We start from the raw sequence: 21012 nt of genomic DNA on the forward strand, positions 1-21012 counted from the left end.
GTTTATGGGACGCAGGTGGCTCTGTGGGTTAAACCACAGAGCCTATGAATCAGAAGGTCAGTGGTTCGAATCCCTGCAACGGAGTGAGCTCCCATTTCTCAGTCCCTGCTCCTGCCAACCTAGCAGTTCGAAAGCACGTCAAAGTGCAAGTAGATAAATAGGTACCACTCCGGCGGGAAGATAAACGGTGTTTCCGTGCGCTGCTGTGGTTTGCCAGAAGCAGCTTAGTCATCCTGTACACCGGCTCCCTCAGCCAATAAAGTGAGATGAGCGCCGCAACCCCAGAGTCGGTCACGACTGGACCTAATGGTCAGGGGTCCCTTTACCTTTACGTACCTGCTGTTTGCGTTGCTTTGGCTGGGGAACACCCTTCACAATATATATCAGCAAAATTAATTAACATTATTATTAACGACACATGAGATCTGATTAGGGCAGTTAAAGTCTTGTACTCTCCAACTCCAAGTAGCTCAGCCTGCGTTTTTCCTTCCCTTCGGCGGTGTTTTCTGCTGAAATAGCAGTACTCTGAACTACAGCCATGATGACCTCTGACAATGGAACTGGCAGACTGTAGTGGGATGTTACACTCTCCTGCTGCTGTTGTATAGTGGGGTCTTAAGATGACGCTATTAGTTAAAATAGACTGGCTGTTTTAAAAAATGAATAAGTGCCCATTATGATAGACTCCCATATTACGTCAATTAGAAAAATGCCTGCAATTGATAGCACCTTTGGGGGTTGGGACAGGGCTGGATTAACCATTAAGCAAAATAATCATGTGCTTAGGGCTTCAAGGGAAGGGAGGGGCACCACAGAAACTTTCCATTGCCAGATTTACCATGAACCAGCAACTCCACTTTTCAGTTTACAAATTCTGAGATAAAATCTGTCTATATTAATTAAAGCATGAAAACACAAGATTCAGCTGTAAGCTAGTAATTAAATAGTTCATATCATGGAATAAAGTGGAAGTATACGAAAATAAGCATCGTTTTCCATCTCACTGTAGGTTTTCTTTCATTTTGAAAAATAGGTTCTCATTTATGGCTTATTAAAGTGTGTGTGTGTGTGTGTGTGTGTGTGTGTATGGGAACCAAAATCTTTTAAGTGCATAGGGCCTCTAAAGTTCTTAATCCGACCTCTAGGTTGGAGGCAAAAGGAACACCTCCTAGTCCATGCGTTAAGACAGGCAGGGAACGTGTTTTCTAACGACTTTGACATTCCCAATTGCTAGCTTTCAGAAAACAGACACTCAGCTGCTGCAGCATAATAGTGGTGATGTGCCTCATCCACTGGCTTTAAGGCCAGTTAGTCCCTACACCCTCTGAAGCAGCGGTGGACTTTGGGACCTCAAATGTCAGCAGCGCCCTGTGCAATGCTAAAATTCAGCCTCCAGCCTATTGTGCTCTGTTCTGCAGCATTGTTGTGGCTGCACCAGTTGCCTAAAATCACCTCTGCTGTGAAGTTGCCTTTCTTATTAGTTGTTCTAACATGATTGCCCTTGAACCTTGAAGTTGCGTCGGACGTTCAGGTTCCAAAGAACGTTCGCAAACCGGCGTTTGGGAGCCAAAACGTTCGACTCGCAAGGTGTTCAGGATCCAAGACTGTATTTTGAAAGAGTAAACAATAGAATTTATCAACTTTGCTTTTCCTTTTTAACTGCCAAAGGCCTGTGCAGAGAGCGGCAGGCGATACCCGTGCCTGAAGCCCTGGAGAGTGCTTGCCAGTCAGAGTAAACATTGCTGGGCTAAACAGATAAGCCTTCTAACTTTTCTGGAAGGGCACCTTGGAGGAACATTGACAGACCGCTTTAGGAATGCTGTTCTAAAGCTTTTGAGCTCTGATTCAGAAGGGACTGCTCTTTCCGACAACAGTTTACAGTACAATCCTAACCATGCTAGACAGTCAGTGTGATTTAGTGATTAGTGTGTTGAACTAGGATCTGGGAGTCCAGAGTTCAAATCGCCACTCAGCCACGAAGCTTGCTGGGTAGCCTTGGGCCAGTCATGGTCTCTCAGCTTAACTTACCTCACAGGGTGGTTTGTGAGGATAAAATGGAGAGGGACAAGAACCTCCTACACCACCTTGAGATCCTTTGAGGAATGGTGGGATAAATATAACAAATTAAGTGTCTACTCAGAAGTAAGTCCTATTGAATGCAATGGGGCTAACTCCAAAATAAGTGGGGGTTAAGTTTGGCTGCTGTGGTCAAGGGTTAGGCCTCACCTCCACAATGTTCTCATACGCTACCCATGAATCTGACTCTTCTTCATCTGCCTAGAGTTCAATTCATACATTACCATAAGTCTAGGAGAGGCTTAGGAAGCGGGTGGTGTTGTGGTCTAAACCACAGAGCCTAGGGCCTGCTGATTGGAAGGTCGGTGGTTCGAATCCCTGCGACAGGGTGAGCTGTCGTTTCTCTGTCCCAGCTCCTGCCAACCTAGTTGTTCGAAAACACGTCAAAGTGCAAGTAGATAAATAGGTACCGCTCCGGTAGGAAGGTAAATGGCATTTCCATGCACTGCTCTGGTTTCGCCAGAAGCGGCTTAGTCATGCTGGCCACATGACCCGGAAAAACTGTCTGAGGACAAATGTCAGCTCCCTCAGCCAATAAAGCGAGATGAGCGCCGCAACCCCAGAGTCGTTCGCGACTGGACTTAACTGTCTGGGGTCCTTACCTTTACCTTTTTAGGAAAGGCTTGCTTATGTGATAAGGTTTATTTGAAGAGACCAGGTTAGTTTGGGGGGAATTTTTGACTCCCATCCAGATTTCCCTGATCCTGAGAGTGGAGGAAAATAACCTCATCTTTCTTTTGTGTACATTGTGAGACAAATATATGGCAGAATTCCCGAACAGGTTTCGTGTGCCATCTCCATCCATAACGCACAAAAATTGTGACATTTGTTACTATGGCAACTAAAGAGCAAACTAGATTTAATATCCTGGTAAAAGGGTATTCAGTGATTGAAATTCATCACAAACTGCCTGAGTGGTTGCTGTTGGTGTTGAGGCACCTGTATTGTCAGCTAGTGACAGGGTGGTGAGACAGGATCAATAATTATCATCCTGTGGATACTATGTCATGTCTTCCATGCAGCAAACTCCCCGTCCCCATTCACAACTGGGTTGAAATGTGGACTCCACATTTCAGTAATTTATTTTTTTAAAACACGAGTTCTTGCAAGGGTGCTCAGTCCTCAGTCATTAAGGCATCTTATCGCTGCAGTAAGCAGCAAGCCTCACAATTTATGCCCTGTCAACCTATTCTTTCCAAAGGTCGGTGCCTCCGTAATAGCGCTGCTGTAATTGAGACGACACTCGAGGACTGTCACACTAGAGGAGATATGATTATGTCATGGGTACTGGGTGTTCATTATTCATTCATGTCTATTCTAGCTGTCACACTTGCTACAATTACAATGGCTCTCTAATGAGAAAAGGGTTTTGTAGCTACCCAACTATAGAATCTCTTCCTGGGGGTAGGGGTGGGGAGCTATTCATAAAGATCTCTTAATGAGTTTCTCTTTAAAGTCCTTGAAGCATCCCCTTGTTCACATGGTCACCAGAATGGGTAAAGGATTATTTCCTTTCCGCCATTCAAAACAGCACTAAAAGAGCAAAGTGCTATAGTTTATCATTACATATAGTCAGATGGTGAAGGTGCCAAAACAGACAAAAATTAAGATGACACTGGGATGACCATACATTGGAAATAGTGAGAATGGGGGAATCAGTGTGCCTATTGCATATGACTAAACCATTTTGATTTTATAAACAAAGCAGAATCATTGATTGTTGTTTAATCAATTAGTCGTGTCCGACTCTTCGTGACCCCATGGGCCAGAGCACGCCAGGCACTCCTGTCTTTCACTGCCTCCCACAGTTTGGACAAACCCATGCTGGTAGCTTTGAGAACACTGTCCAACCATCTCGTCCTCTGTCGTCCCCTTCTCCTTGTGCCCTCAATCTTACCCAACATCAGAGTTTTTTCCAGGGAGTCTTCTCTTCTCATGAGGTGGCCAAAGTATTGGAGCCTCAGCTTCAGGATCTGTCCTTCCAGTGAGCACTCAGGGCTGATTTCCTTAAGAATGGATAGGTTTGATCTTCTTGCAGTCCATGGGACTCTCAAGAGTCTCCTCCAGCACCACAATTCAAAAGCATCAATTCTCTGGCGATCAGCCTTCTTTGTGGTCCAGCTCTCACTTCCATACATCACTACTGGGAAAACCATAGCTTTAACTATACAGATCTTTGTCGGCAAGGTGATATCTCTGCTTTTTGAGATGCTGTCTAGGTTTGTCATCGCTTTTCTCCCAAGAAGCAGGCGTCTATTAATTTTGTGACTACTGTCACCATCTGCTGTAATCATGGAGCCCAAGAAGGTAAAATCTGTTGCTGCCTCCATTTCTTCCCCTTCTGTTTGCCAGGAGGTGATGGGACCAGTGGCCATGATAAAGCTGAGGAAATGGTGAAACTCTTCGGCTTTGGCTGCCAAATGGTCTTTCCTTTTCCCACTCACACTTCCATTGTAATGGTTTATCTCTCCTCCCATGGGCTCATTCCTGTTTGGTATATGATGAATGTTTTGAGCTGAAGCACTTAATAATAAATACAGGGGTTTTTCATTATGGATGTACAGTACTTATCAACAACAAGTGAGAGTTTGGCTATGCAAAGCAGTAATAGCAGAACTGCTTGAGAATTTTTCATTTTTATTATTCAGCATCATAAGTAGTGATAAGGTTAGGAAAAAGATAAGCTTAGCAATGAAGGTGAGTTTATGAAGAGAGAAGCGTATCATTTCATAACTATGATCGTTGCAAAGTGAGGTGGTAAAATAGGCTATGCCACTTCTGGCTTGCATGTGGGATGTGGCACTTTTTAAATTAAAACAAAACAAAACAAAACAAAACAAAACAAAACAAAACAAAAAGCTACTTGCAAGTAACATACACATTGCTGAGAGATCATCTGCTTCAGCCAATTTGCTGCTGTGATTGTTTTCTTATTGATAGGGACATTTTTAGGTGGGAAAGCGTTACAAAGACTGGTCCTCTACCTGCAGCCTGAAATAGTTCAGTCTGTCTTACCTCCTTGTAGTCTATTACTTCATTTGCACCTCATGCATGCATTCTCAGCTAATGAGTTCTTAGCTAATTGTGTGAAGTGGCCCTAGAGCAGGCATAGGCAAACTCGGCCCTCCAGATGTTTTGAAACAACAATTCCCATCATTCCTGACCACTGGTCCTGTTAGCTAGGGATGGTGGGAGTTGTAGTCCCAAAACATCTGGAGGGCCGAGTTTGCCTATGCCTGCCCTAGAGCTAATATGGGAGTTAGCATTCTGTTCTCATAGTAGCTGTATGAGGTAGGTCCTTACTGTTCCCATTTTATAGAATGGGCAATTGCAGCTGAAGAAACCACCCAGGACCATTCCCTACGATGGAAGTCCCCCAGGTGCACCTACAACAAATTTATCCTATTAAATGTTTTAAATACCCCAGTGCATTGGTGTGGTACAGGAAAAGGTTGCTAGCCCTTTTGCTATTTATTGGCACAGACCATTTACAGATTTAAACGATTCCCTGATACGCATCTCTGTATACTGGTATCTGAAGAAGTGTGCATGCACACGAAAGCTCATACCAAGAACTGACTTAGTTGGTCTTTAAGGTGCTACTGGAAGGATTTTTTTTTTGTTTTGACTATGGCAGACCAACACGGCTACCTATCTGTAACTGGATCTCTGTGGTGTTTGCTTAGCCATCCACAGGCTTTATTTATTTTTATAACTTTTTAAATTTATTTAAAAATATTCATAGACCACTTAAACATCAAAATGTGTCAAACTGGTGCACAAGTGAACGAAGGGCACCCGAGGCCAACAGCCAACAATAAAACAGCATTAAGTCCAAAAATACTGTAGTAGTGTTAGTTTTATATAGCATGGTTTGAAGAGATATTCTGACCTGTTGGATTAAATGCCTGTTCAAAAACATTTGGAGCTTCCTAGAGAGTCAACTTCTCATCTTCTGTTCTGCAACAATGCAAGTTGGATGACCAAGTGTTTCATAATCAGGTTTCAGTAACTGTGTGAATATATAATAATCTAAGTCCACTTTTCTCTTTCTAGTTGATAGCATCCATTGTGTTCATCAGCTTTGGAGTGGTAGCAGCTTTCTGTTGTGCAATCGTTGATGGTGTGTTTGCAGCACGACATATAGTAAGTATGCCTTTTTGATATTCCCCTCTCCCCTGGTTAGCTTACACTTCGTGCCTACTAAGCCATTTCTGATTGTGGTGAAGATCTAGTGATCCACTTCAGGTTCAGCATGTGAGGGATGTAGTTGGACAGTTAGCAGTTATGGAGCACACACTTCCATGTGTTTAGTGTGGTTTGCCTGTTAGGATCATTAGGAAAGGGACCAAAAATAAAACTGCCTATGTGATAGTGCTTGCTTTGCAATTTTCTGGTGCAGCAACACTGCCTATGGTTATGGGCACCACATCTCAGAAAGGATATTGTATAGCTGGGAAAGGTGCAGAATAGGGTAACCAAAATGACTAAGGGACTGGAGCAACTCCCCTACGAGAAAAGCTTACAACACATGGGTTTTTAGTTTGGGGGAAATGGTGTGTAAAGGCATTGGGGGACATGACAGGGGTATATATAGGGCCACAATCGAAACTCCCATTGTTCTAGGCGCATTTTGCGACAGGGAATTTCATTAGCATGAGCAGTTTCTGAGCTCTGGGTGCAGTACTGCGCCTAAGATTTCAGATTAAAACTGCAGAGTGGAAGGAAAGGAAGACCTTTTTCTGCCTCCCCATTTCCAGCCACTCTCTGAAGACTGGAGAAGAGACCCTTTTAAGAATATTAGGGTGGGTGGGCAGGGGAAGCATGGCTTTGGGTTTTTTTGCAGTCTTCAGATGAGGACTAGAACCATGTGAAAAACGAACATAGGATTTTAGCTGCAGTTCATTCATTTTCAGCTTTGTATTCTCGTTACAAAAAAAGCGCGCCTAGGCATTCCCTTGTTGCGCCCATAACCTAGGTTTAAGGTGCCATTGAGCCCGTAGCTTTCATATCTCTGTTTCTATCACTGGATAGCTGGTGAGCTGACTGAATTGCATTCCACCATTATAAAATTATGTGTGGTATGGAAAAAGTGGTGAGAGAGAGTTGTTTCCTTCTCTCTCTTTCATAATGATAGAAAACAGGGCCATTCAGTGAAACTGGAAATGCTGGATGGTTCAGGACAGACAAAATAAATGACTTCAGCATTCAACACATGAGTGGGAAAACGCCTATTGTGCTCATAATAAAATAATAATAATAATTTTTATTTATACCCCGCCCTCCCCAGCCAAGACCAGGCTCATGTCATGCTTGCAGGCCTCTCATACACATTTGTTTGGCTGCTGTAAGAATAGGATGCTGGGGTTTTGGTATAATCCAGCACGGCTCTTCCTAAGTTCTTATTATTTCAGAAATGTTTGCAGGGAAGTCAGTACTCTCTTTCCTGTACAGCAGACAGGGGTCTAAGGCAAAGTGATGTTCGATACCTAGGTGGTTACTTCCTGAGTTTATGTCAAAACTTGAATTAGAGTAGGCTTTCCCAAACTTGGGTCCCCAGCTTTTTTTTTTTTACTACAGTTCCCATCATCACTGACCAATGGTTCTGCTAGTTAGGGATGATGGGAATTGTAGTCTAAAAACAAACTGGAGATGCAAGTTTGGGAAACCCTGAACTAGAGTCTTCCTGGTTCATGGTCTTGGTCCCTTGGTGCTCTGAAACTGTTGGGGAATTTAGTGAATCCGAGGGGGTGAAAGATGTGGAGATAATAAAAATTATATATATAAAAAATATAGAGCTGGAAGAGAGAAGTTAATTTCAAGGTACAGAAGTTTCACATACAAGTGTTGTTTTTTTCTTTTTTGAAAGTTAATGAATATATGGAAATATGGAAGAAAATAATAATTATTATTATACTCACTTCTCGAGGATCCATAATTCCCCCCCCCCCCAAAAAATGGGTCAGTATTGTGAGGAAACCACAGTATAAAAATATATGAAGTGACAGGATTGTGTGATGGAGTACTACTCATGTCAAATATAACTTAACCACCCTTGATCACAGCGAAATATATAATGTGGCATCTTATTTTTATTTCAATCATGTTTTCATTAGAAAGAGATGGCAATCGTTTATAAGAAATAATGCACAATCTTTTTCACTGTGTGCCTGTTTTCTTTTTCTTTTTTGCCTGTTTTCTTAATGCAGATAATTTCTTTCTTTCCTGCTTTTCTTAAAAAGTCATGAGCAAAATAATGAAAGTTAGCTATGTTCTGTCTTTCACAAAGTAGCTCCAGCTTTTTAAAAAATAAAGGAGAGGGGGGATCCATTGTTATCACATGTGAAGATGGCATAAATTTGGCACAAACACTACTGAAGAAAAATGTATTTCAGGATATATAGCTCCACATGATTTGCCCCATTCAGAGGAAAAAAACACTTCACTTAATAGAAAGCTCTATAGAAAAGCACTTACAAAAATTAGAAGCTGATGTAAAAGGGACTTGATTTAAAGTACCCCTGTCTCGTGTGAGAAATCGTAATACAGATGTTGTCTGCTTTGTTCACATTCATCCCAGCGTTTGTGTATTCAAAACCACTATTCACCTCACCCCCATTTTTTAAAAAAGTGGAATGCCTGGATCAACTGAAACAAATAAAGGTGGAAGTAGTTTGTAATGATGTTAGTTTGGGGCAGGGCGGGGGGAATACAGATATTACAGGAATCCATTATCTGTGAATCATGTTTGTTGGCGGTATTTTGTTACACAGCAGTAGAGCTGGCCCTTGCATGTAACTTAATATCCTTTCAAAACAACAAAACAACCTTTTCACCAGGCATGTAGAAGACAGTTGCTCCCCCTTGTGATTCTATAGCTTGGCAGGGGGCAAGGGTGAGGACAAACTTTCAAGGCTAGGTCTCTTCATTCCAAATACAGTGGTACTTCAGGTTACATACGCTTCAGGTTACATACGCTTCAGGTTACAGACTCCGCTAACCCAGAAATAGCACCTTGGGTTAAGAACTTTGCTTCAGGATGAGAACAGAAATCGTGCTCCGGTGGCAGCGGGAGGCCCCATTAGCTAAAGTGGTACCTCAGGTTAAGAACAGTTTCAGGTTAAGAACAGACCTCCCAAACGAATTAAGTACTTAACCCGAGGTACCACTGTACTTAAAAGGGAATGGTGTGGGTTGGGAGGATAAGGTATTTATTTTGCAATGCCCTTCTCCAACCAAAGCATGTCTAAATAAATGTGAATATTAGTGGGGAGGTGTGCATAAAATGCATCTATTAGTGAAAATAACATACAAAATGCATTCTATTAGGGACGTTGCTTGGGGGGAAAGTGCACGTTAGGGAAAGAGTGCACACACACAAAAATGTATTTTTGAAGAAATTTATACTAAAGTGCTGATGAATGCTGAGGATTACCAGTAATTGCAATCTAATGATGGCATGTGAGCAGAATTTAAGACTGGGAAAATGAGAACCTGAGGGGAGTCAGATTTGACAGGTTCATTGATCCCTAGTCAAATTCAGTGTAGATTGCTTCTGAGTAAGCGTCATAGGATCGCACTGTTAGGTACTTTTCCTTCTGGGATGTGGGTGGCGAGGTCTAAGAAGAAGAAGAAGAGTTTGGATTTGATATCCCGCCTTTCACTCCCTTTAAGGAGTCTCAAAGCGTCTAACATTCTCCTTTCCCTTCCTCCCCCACAACAAACACTCTGTGAGGTGAGTGGGGCTGAGAGACTTCAGAGAAGTGTGACTAGCCCAAGGTCACCCAGCAGCTGTATGTGGAGGAGCGGAGACGCGAACCCGGTTCCCCAGATTACGAGACTACCGCTCTTAACCACTACACCACACTGAGCCTCTTGGACTTGCCGATCAGAAGGCTGGCAGTTCGAATGTGCACAACGGGGTGAGCTCCCGTTGCTCTGTCCCAGCTCCTGCCAACCTAGCAGTTCAAAAGCACGCCAGTGCAAGTAGATAAATAAGTATCACTGTGGCGGGAAGGTAAATGGCATTTCCGTGCGCTCTGGTTTCCTTCACGGCATTCTGTTGCACCAAGAAGCAGTTTAGTCATGCTGGCCACATGACCCAGAACGCTGTCTGTGGACAAACGCCGGCTCCCTCAGCCTGAAAGCGAGATGAGCGCTGCACCCCATAGTCGCCATTGACTGGACTTAACTGTCCAGGGATCCTTTGCCTTTACTTTTTATCTTTAGTTTTCCTTCTCCTTCATCAAATAGTAATTAGTATGAGTTAATTTTTAAGAGTCTGGCAAAATCCTGAGTGGGGAGGCCCTTGCCAAAAGTTTAACCTCTTTTATTATGGATCCTTTTTTAAGAATTTGTGAATTCCATGGTGCCATCTGGTGGCTTTTTTCTGGAACAGGAGGGCATTTCTGGGAAGAACCTCATCTGTTCCATAAAAACCACAGTATCATACATAGAACATGCTATAAAATGAAGATTTGGGACAGCATGATGCATGAATCATGTTAATTTTAGTGCCAGGGAGCTTTTGACACTAAAAATTCCACAGGGCTGACTTTGTTAGTCTGCTGCCTTAGAAACAAACAAAGAATCCTGAGACACCACAGAGACTGATAAATTTGTTATGGCATAAATGGTTGTGGACCTCAGGCCATTTCAAATAATCAGAATGGCGCCTCTTGTTCACACATGTCTACTCTTTCTCCACTTAACCGTATTGACATAGTTTTTGGAAAAACCAATGCTACCAGTAAAATTCATTCTATTTATTGGCTCTCTGTAAAAATAGAAGCAATTCTGTTGATAAACGGCAAGGCAGTAGGAAACCGAACTCAAATAATATGCGATGCCTCCCCACAATTAAATTAGCCAATCGCTTTGAAGGAAAACGTTAGGCCTATTTTTCCTTCTCCATGGTGGTGCAAGATGCAAAATCATAACTAATTACCTTTAATATCATTTCCTGAGTGAGTCATTAACGTAATTGCACAGCTCATATGGTAATTTCTTTTATAAAAAAATTAAATTAGCATTCATCATTCCGAATGGGAAAGTAACTTTAATTCACTTCTTGGGTTTAGATTTTCTTTGTGTTTAAAGCTCTGCGGCCTATTTTATAGCTTTGTTTTATTTCTCTCAAGAGCTTTTACATGATTGGTGATGATTAGTTAAAGGGACAAAGAACTTGCAGCTGTCCAAATGTTTTTTAACTACAACTCCCACCAACCCTAGCATAGCCAAAGCTCAGGGGTAATGGTACTTGTATGCCAACAACATCTGGAAGGCTGTAGGTTCTCTTTTCCTGATTGAAAGCAAATATCTGGGTGTTTTCCTAGAGATGTAATGAAATGTATATGCAATTTTCCTGGTATTTCTTTATTTTGAAAATGTGTCTCAGGCTACACGGTTTGCTCTAGCTTTTATGCCATTAATTCCTTTCTTCCAAATGGGGCCGTGCTTACAAGGCTGTAGCCTGGACCCAGATTCCACTGACCTAAGTGCAAACAGTTTCTCAGGTTGCCAGCAGGACCATTTCAATTAGCAACAAGCCATCAATAACACGATGGAAAACTGGACTTTTCTCAGGCAATAAGCATGTTGATGCAGTTGTAAGCTGTACCTTCCAACTTACTGGAAAACGAAGTTGCTCATAGGACACAAAGACTTAAAGCTACCGTATTTTTTGCTCTATAAGACTCACTTTTCCCCTCCTAAAAAGTAAGAGGAAATGTGTTTGCGTCTTATGGAGCCAATGTAGGCTGCACAGCTATCCCAGAAGCCAGAGCAGCAAGAGGGATTGCTGCTTTCACTGCGCAGCGATCCCTCTTGCTGTTCTGGCTTCTGAGATTCAGAATATATTTTTTTCTTGTTTTCCTCCTCCAAAAACTAGGTGCGTCTTGTGGTCTGGTGCATCTTATAGAGCGAAAAATATGGTATATATTAAGAGTCCTGTTTAAGGCTCTTTTTGTCTAGGGAGACACATTAGAACTTTCCATACAGAAGCACAAGATTGGTTGCTGAGGTGTCTAAACACTTTGTGAGATGGGCGCACAACCCCAGAGTCTGTCAAGACTGGCCCGTACGGGCAGGGGTACCTTTACCTTTTACCTTATTACTCTTGCATTTTAATATTGTGAGTGACACATGTATTGTTTGCGCACTATGTGCTTTTCTGTGAATTTGACAATTGTTTATTTTGCATCAGAAAAATAGTAGCATCCCTTTTTACAAGGGGTGAAAGAGATTGATATATTTTTTGGATATGCAAGTAGGAAAAATCCAAGTCTGAGTGGCGTTAGAATATATCACCATGGCATCACTGTTTGTTTGAAAACTGGCTTGAAAACAGTGCTGTGTTTTTCAACCCAGGAACATATGTTCTATGTCATCATAAAATCAAGCTAAGTTGAGTTGGCAGAAATTACTTCACAAGGACTTTACAGCAAGGTGCTTTATTTTAACGCTATTTGTAGTGATGTTACAAATGTAGATTTTTTTTATGCAGTGCCATGACAACAAATGTATAGCAGATAAACAGAGAAAAAGTGCTTGGCCCAAGAAAAGCTACGGAGAACATGGAAGCATTCATAATTCTTATAAATAAATCTGATCACTTACCTCTCCTGATTTTTGCAGTAATCACAGTGATCTGCCTGGCTTAGAGCTTCAACTTACTGACCTTAGTATTTTATCTCAAAACTGCTGAAGAAGTGTAACTTAGACATATGTTTAGAAGTTTCGCTATATAGAGGGGTATCTGCCAGGAGCTACTAATTTCATAGTCAGCAGCAGAGAGTAAAAATAGAAAAATGCAGATACTGCAAAGGAAAGATGAATTCTCTGCCTGGCAGCATATAGAATCCCAAGCTCAATACAAAGTATATCCCAAATACATTATAGGTTTTGTGGCATTGTCTCATAAGTTTAGATCCACTGTGAGCACATTTAAATCTAAATAAAGGAGATATAATTTTTTTGCACGTGAGAACAAATTCTGCCAACCTCTGAACTATCAGGTAGTTATGGGCTGGAACCAAGGTTGATTCTCAGATATTTGTAAGAAGTACCAGTTGCTTTGTCTTGCTTTTAAAATATCAAATTATTTTGTTCTGTTTTTAAAAATATACATTAGTGCCCTTGGGGTGTTAGAGGAGCAGTAGTACCTGTGATGGGGGACACATTGTGCTCCTTCTGGGGTCGTTTGTCCACCTTTGGTCCCCACCCAGCTCTCACCTGTCAGAAGCTGTCAGCATGCAATAACAGCCACACCCCGATAAATGGCTTCAAGTGACTGGCAAAACTGGGTGAGGGTAGCTGATTGGTCTCAAACGCTTGGTGAGTTAGGGACTTCACCCAGCATGCAAAGGCAGGCTCCAGCAGATTTAGCATAGTGGGTCCAACGGTCAAGGAGCCAGTTTCTGTGTGCGCTGTAGACGGAAGTGAGAGGCAGATGGGACTCATCAACCTGGGAAGGTAGCCCGTCTGGGAAAAGGAAGCTTTGATCCTAAACTTCTGCTGCCTTGTGGGATATCTTAAGGAGAAGAAAAGACTAAGGAGTAAACCCTGTACTTTACAAATCCAGAGTGGAGTCCCTAAGGTGGTTGGATGGTGTCTTGTATGCTCCTTCTGGCAACTCCTGCAGCCCAGCTGGTGCCAAATGTATTGCTCTGCTTTCCTTTGGACCACATGAGTGAAGCCGATGGTCTTGTTCTCTGGGCATCCCAGGACCTCCATACACACCTCCCAGGCTTGTGCCCCAAAGAGGTCACTTTGGTGCTGCTAACACAGCAGTTTGGCATCACCCACAGAAGCACACTCCATTGTTTGAGGCAGATGGATGGCTTTCAATCATATTCTCAGGGCAGTTGAATTGTCAGTTGGTTTTGGATTTCTAGCTCACTCAGTCTCAAACATGGGCAGTGAATGAAAACATTTAAGCTAGGGGTAGGGAGCCTTTTGTTAGATTCCATGTGCAATCAGATGAAAGTCTGACGGATTATGCAATGTGTGTCCTTGCTTTGGAAAGCTAGTGTAAGCTTTAAAAGATCTGCTTTCTGATTTCACACTTTCTATGAGTTGTATAGATATATCTACCTGCCTCTAGAGGGCGCACACGCTCTTCCTAATATTGGAAACTTTTATTTTAAAAATGTAATTCAGCATTCCGTTCTCACAGTTGCCAACTAGATGCCCATGGGAAGCTACCAAGCAGAATGTGAGTGCAGTAGGAGTCTATCATTCTGAACTGATGTTCAGGGGTTGCTGAACATGACTAGTAGTCTCTGAAGGCCATATCCGCCATGAATTTGTCAAATCCCCTTTTAGAGCTGTTCAGACGGCCAACCATCACTACATGTTCTAGTGGTGAATCCCAGTTGTTATTATGGATCTATGTCAGAGGATCAGAGACCCTTGTATATAACTCAGCAATCAGGATTTTGACCTAAATCTATACACAAATGAATACTGGGGGCTCTTGAAAACTCTTCCAGCACAGAGGTCTTGGACATTTATCATTGTAGGGCAATGACATGAAGCGAGATTCTCTTGCACTATTCTGCAGGTTGTGGAAGGCTTGTGGCCATTACTGTGGGTGTCTATGTGAGTTTTGATGATACAGTATAAGAGATATTCTGCTTACACACACGCTGAAATAAATGATTTGTGGACGTAGCATGTGTTGGACAGCAGTTAGCAAATAAAGCTGTCCAGTGAGTTCTTTATAGACAGTTCAGTAGCAGTATTTTCCTAGCTTTTAGATTTGGTCCATTTCACTTTTCCATTAGATTTGGTCCATTTCACCTTGCTGCTGTTAAGCAATTATAATGCCTATAGATATGCACTGTATGTATTACTCAGGGTAAGGGGTGTGATTCCATGTGATTTATGAGCTACTTAAAGTAAAATCAGGTTTCGCCACATTTTGATTCCTTATCTGGGGGAAGGGGTTTGTTAGAAAGCTCCAATTAGTCTAGTCTAGTCCATAATAATTTGTGCATTGTATTTTGAGATCATTGATGGCCAAGCAAAGCTTCCCACACTGATTTTTTAAAAAAAGTAATCTAGTTTGGAATCTCTGCAAGTTTGATTCACAGAGTTAAGCTTGAATTTAAGCTAACCACCAAAAGCAACGACCTTTAAGCATGGTTTGTGGCACAGTAACCAAATTCTGCATGGTTTGTGTGTGTAACAAGACAAGATAGAGTGCTTGGTGGGGAACAAAGTTGATTTGACTGTAATTGAAAAACTGGTTTGAGATATCCTATTTTTCCTGAAGACTCATGCTGGGTTCACACATAGACTCTGAAATGCACAGGGATCATTTCCCCCCAGTGTTATTTTGTACATAGATGTTTGCGGTTGTACACACCTTCCATCTAAAGCAGCAGCTACTCTCTGCGTTGTCTGTACCCACAGGTGGGTATGTTTTAAACTAGTGTGCAATTGTGTTTTCTATTCCTCTCTCCTCAATTAGTGTTTCTACAAATCTTTTTTTAAAAAAACAGTCTTTTGAAAGGTGCTGGAAACTAGTATGTTGTATCTTGATATATAAAGCCTCTCCTCCTTCTGGAGGGGAGGAATTGTGAGCGGGAGACGATTCCCGCATCATGCAGGGGGCATTTTGCCCCCTGCCCTCTCATCATTGCTGGTGCGCCACGCTTCCCAGTTGGGCACCCAATTGGGTGCCACCACAGGGGGCGTGGTTTAGCCGCTCAAATGCGGCCGCGCCAGCTCTCCCCGCCATTGCACTTCAGATTTTCCACGAGACACCCACCCACCACTCCCTTTAGGGCTTCTTGCTCGACCTTCCTATGGACCCATATTTTTTTCCAAGTGGCAAATTGGCACCGGCCTCTTGGTTTTTTCCGCCTACCTCGTAGCAATCGTCACAACTTTCTTGGTATTTGGCAGTTAGGCATTGGAATGTGTTGTTGGTGTATGGAAGGGCAAGGTGTGGCCATCGCCTACCCCTTCACTTATGAGTATTCCATTAAAGGAATCCGGTGGTCGTGGATCCTGTCCGATACCCTGTGTGGCGGGGGGGCCATGGCACGACCCCCGGTGACATCAGGGGAGAGCTTATAGTTGTATTTGCATCAACAGGCTCCCCCTACTGGTGGTTAACCCCCTCTTCAGACTCACCCCTCTTTGAGTGGGTGGAGTCAAATCTTCTGTGGTCCAATGCCTAAGCCAATATCTTCTCACATGCTGTAATCAATAAAGTTGTGGCCTTTTCTTGCCCACCAACCTAATATACTGTGTCCACATGTCTTCATTCCCCCAAGCAGGGATCGGGTCCTCGAATCACAAATGATATGTATCAGTATAAAGAAGCAGCTAAGTTACTGTACTGCTTCCTGTTTGCCTATTTCATTCATAGACAAGTCAAACATGCATTCCTGGCACAAAATGGATTATAACTGCTCCTTTAGACTGACAGTTAGCGTGGGTCAAAGATGACATGGGGATGGTGTGTGCACAGCACACTCAAAAGGTGCCTGCCTCCATCACTGAATGCACGTTGCCATGCAGGGTGTGCACAACCTCAGGCTTGCAGTCTTGAGTCTGTGCTTGGATCCTGCATTGCTCCTGAATGCACAAGAACTTTGATCAAACAAAGAATTCGTTAAGCATGTAACTGGAGAAAAGAGGAGGGAATGCTCAAGCACAGAGTTTATTCCCTATATTCTTGACTATGGTTTGGAGGATGACAAGTAGGAACCGTTAGAATTCTTGCTCCGTGTTTGCAGTCATGAGATTGTTGTCTATCACATGACGGTGTATGTTTTCTTTCCACAGTGTGGGAAGTGATGGAGACAGGATGTTTTGATGTTACTGTGTTACTGTGGGACTATTGTCCTTTGTTTCTTTCTCTCTTTGCTGTCTGGTAAGAAAGAGGAAGGAGCTAAAGCAGAACGCTCTGAGTGTTATTATATGTAAATAAAGTAGATTAGCCAAAATGCTGTGCTGCTGAGTTTTGTTACGCGAACTGCCAATACTCTGCAGGATCGTAAGTGTGCTGATGCCTCTTGGTATCAGTCGCTGTGATGTTTGGGCTGAAGAAAGCTTTTGAAGCTCCCGAACGACCAGGAGGGAGAGAACATGCCAGTCGGGCAGGGTCCTACAGGAGAGTAGGATGATCCTAACGGGAACTAGTTTTCGTTACTGCCCAACTGCTCTTGATATTGGGAATTATTTTAGGAGATCCTATCTAAATGTTTATTTCTATAACTTAAACCTTCAAAATTGCAGTGTATGAATTGCCACCAGGGTAGAATCAAGCCTTGAATATGCATCAGTAAGGATGATTATATTTTCCCAACACACATTACCCTCCTTGCTGAACATAACCACTTATGTCTTGCTTCCAAGCCAACAATTGTGTGTTAGAAAGGAAACACGTGGCAAAGTGTTCCTTGGCTATCTAATTACCTAAATGGTCTTAACAACTTTACAAAATTGATGCAGTTTGTCTGGGAGATAATTGCAATAATGTATCTCAAAGCCTTATCTTTTTTATCTTTTTTTGCAGGAACCCAGGCCTTTATATAATAAACGGTGCCAGTATTATTCAAGTGGAGTTGGATTCTTATATGATGTTTACCAGACTGAGGTAAGCTATTATAGTGTAGTTTTTGTAGCTTTATGAATGGGGAAAGCCACTTCCAAGATGACTAGGAGTATAAATGTTTTGCAGTCAAAGCACTCAGCCACTGTGAATTTATTTTCCAGACTTAAAACACACTATCATATTTGTAACAAGAATATTTTCTTTGGAATCAAAGCTATTCTCATTCCATTCTTGTTGCTTAATGGTCCCTTGGAATGCATTCCTTAGACATAACTCTTTTTTTTTCTTCTTACTCTTTTTTACTGAGTGGCATATTGTCATATATACCCAAGTTCAAGTTAATAGGTTTATACTGGCCCCAAACTACAACTCCACAGTGTAATAGTCTGACACGGTCCAACAATGTCTGCATTTTGCATTCAGATTTATTTTGGGTTGCGGTTCTGCAGCCAAGTACAGGAGCAGTTGTGGGCAAATGGACTTTTGACTAAAACCTTACACTGAATACATATTGTTTTTGGTCTGTGTTACTCTATGTTTTATGCTGAGCGTATATATACTGGCAAGTTCTGAACAAAAGGCCCATCTATTGTTTTGCAAGCAGGACAAGGAACAGAAACAAAACCGGCCCCAAGGAAAGATGAATTCTGTAAAATAAAACAGAACAAGGATACCTAACAAAGTGGAAGGGGATTTGAGCAGCCATTTTGCTCATGGGGATTTGTTTCCAAAACAGCTCCTTGATAGATCAGGGCAAAGCACACTTCTAATTTCTGACCGCAGTGCGTGGTGTAAACTTAGGGGACAGAACTTCAAGTCTCCCAAATGAAGATTTGCTACCTCCTCTTTCTTCAGGTGACATGTTACACCTTAAACAGCAAGTGTCAGCTGAAAGTGAAGAGTAACACATGCTACTGCTGCGATTTGTACAATTGTGAAAAGTAAGTAGCTGTGGACAGCAGGTTTGTAACCCAATGGATGCTGCAATCTGTAGTCTTATAAAGCAGACATGTATCTTCCTGCAAAAGTCACTATTATAGGAGGAGCCTATTCATTTGCTTTTTCAGATAGGCATGTATTTATAATGTTAGTCATAAAATCTGGGGAGAAACCATGCTTCTCAGTAGCATTACCTGGCTCTCTAATACAAACCCACTCAGAATGAATGACGCAGTAGAATACATCAGCCAGGCCTTTTACTCCAGTTCTGATGATCTGCTATTAAACACAAGTTCAGTGGGGAATGGGCAATGACTAGGTTTCCCCCCTGTGATCATTATTATTCCACTCATCCGACTGGGTTACTCCAACCACTCTGGGTGACTTCCAACAAATTAAAACACAGTAAGACTTCAAACATTTAAAACTTCCCTATGCAAGGCTGACTTTAGATTTCTTCTAAAAGTCAAGATAGTTGTTTATTTCCTTGACCCAAAACAGCCTCCTTTACTAATATGCATGTTAGCACTTGTGGAAGAAAATGTCATGTTTTTGCGAGAGACCAAAGTGGAGTGGGCAGAAGGGGAGCACAGTTGGAAAGTAGCTTGTAGATTTTGTCACTAATAGACAGAGGGCCTTCTCAGTAGTGGCACCCACCCTGTGGAACACCCTCCTATCAGATGTCAAGGAAATAAGCAGCTATCCTATTTTAAAAAGACACCTGAAGGCAGCCCTCTTTAGGGAAGTTTTTAATATTTAATGCTGTATTGTTTTTAACACTCGATTGGGAGCCGCCCAGAATGGCTGGGGAAACTCATCCAGATGGGTGCGGTATAAATATATTATTATTATTATTATTATTATTATTATTATTATTATTATTATTATAATAACAGATTCATTTATTCTGCCTGCCCCAAGCAGTGGCTTTAATTTCTTTGTATGCTTTCTATCCAGAATCTACTTAGCTTACTCTCTTTGCTTGGGCCACTTCCTGCTCAGATGCAAACATTAGGATGGCTTTCAGAGTTTTTTTTTTTTCATTTTTTTTTGTTTTCAAATTTCTACTCTACCCTATACCTAACCACAGCCATAAAAAGAAAATATCTAGCTACCCTCCAGAAGTAGTACACATTGGAAAATTCCTTCCATCATAATGTCTGGCAATATGCTATATTTTGAATATCAGAAATGCCATCAGGTTTTCATTGTTTGAATGAGAGGACAGAGGGAAAAGTAGGTGCATTCTGGGACACCTGTGTGCAATGTCCACAGAGATGTGCTCTGGGTTTTCTTTTTGTAAATTGCTGCTGATGTGATGTTCTTCCTTCCCCCTTCTCACCAGCTCAGAACACTCTACCAGCTATTACGAGTTCCTTGGTGTGAGCAGCTGTCAGGATGTGGTCCACTTGTACCGGTTGCTCTGGTCCTCCACTGTCTTGAACATCATCGGGTTGTTTCTTGGCATAGTCACAGCAGCCATACTTGGGGCATTTAAAGATGTGGTAAGTCTCAAAATGCTAGAGGCATTTTATACCGATGGGGGCCTCGGCCTTCCATGCAGAACATGTGGTTGGGGCTATTGCACAAGGAATGTCTGGAGGGAGGGGACTAACTCTTTTATTGTCAAAAATACATTTACAAGTTAGGAAAAGGCATGTCCCCCAGACCAATGTGCCTCGGCTGTTGCTGTAACTGCCTTATCGGGTGCACACCTAGGAGTAGCAGAGAGACCCGAGCTGTGGATGAGCAAGAGAAAGACTATGCCTGCATGTAACCTGTTTCTGCTCCTCCCTGTTCAGTCCTCCCCTGGTCCTGTGGGAGGCAGTAGAGCAGGAGAGGTGGGGACAGCAGGAGAAGATGTGGAAGCCCTTGACTTTACACCAGCCTGACCTCTCTCTCCTTTCTCTTGCACATGTTCTCCACTCTCCAATTCTACAGCTTCTCCTGCTTCTGCCTCTTGTCTCCTGGCTGTTAATGTCTCTTCCAGATCACAGATCCCTTCTCCCAGTGCCCACTCATCAAAATTCAGCCACCACCCCTCAGTGTCCAGACAGTCCCTGACATCTTGTATTTTGATGTTGTTGCAGCCTAGCCTAGAACTAGAAAGGGCAAGTAAGAAAAATAATGTTTGGAGGTGCTAGGTGTAGAGTGCTAGGTTTAACCAGAGATTCCAGGATGTCTGGAAGTCTTTGCCTGTGCAGCTGTATGTGTGAAGCCCCCACCCCTATAGATGTTTGCACTGTACATGCAGACACCATGGGGTGAGGCAGGGACTTCTTGACACATGTAGCATCAGGGGTCGTGATATTTTGTACAGCTCTGCTCCCATGTTGTTAGAACACCTGAAGGCTAGCATATCGTCACCTTGACACATCAAAGGTGCCCTGCACAAGCAGATTTCTAGCTGCATGAGGAACTGCACA

General features: G+C 42.5%; 1 protein-coding gene across 3 annotated transcripts in view; it reads left to right on the forward strand.

Moving 5' to 3' along the window:
• The window catches only part of TMEM255B (transmembrane protein 255B), a 59155-nt gene that overhangs the window by 33138 nt on the left and 5005 nt on the right, over positions 1-21012 (forward strand). For all 3 annotated transcript variants that reach the window (XM_083735661.1, XM_083735660.1, XM_083735662.1), the window contains 4 exons: positions 6133-6222; positions 17609-17689; positions 18503-18588; positions 19932-20091. In XM_083735661.1, coding sequence (XP_083591787.1) covers positions 6133-6222; positions 17609-17689; positions 18503-18588; positions 19932-20091 — 417 coding nt within the window. The remainder of the gene's footprint in view (positions 1-6132; positions 6223-17608; positions 17690-18502; positions 18589-19931; positions 20092-21012) is intronic.

This window comes from Podarcis gaigeae (genome assembly GCF_964106915.1).
Source record: "Podarcis gaigeae genome assembly, chromosome: 4".
Taxonomy (NCBI): domain Eukaryota; kingdom Metazoa; phylum Chordata; class Lepidosauria; order Squamata; family Lacertidae; genus Podarcis; species Podarcis gaigeae.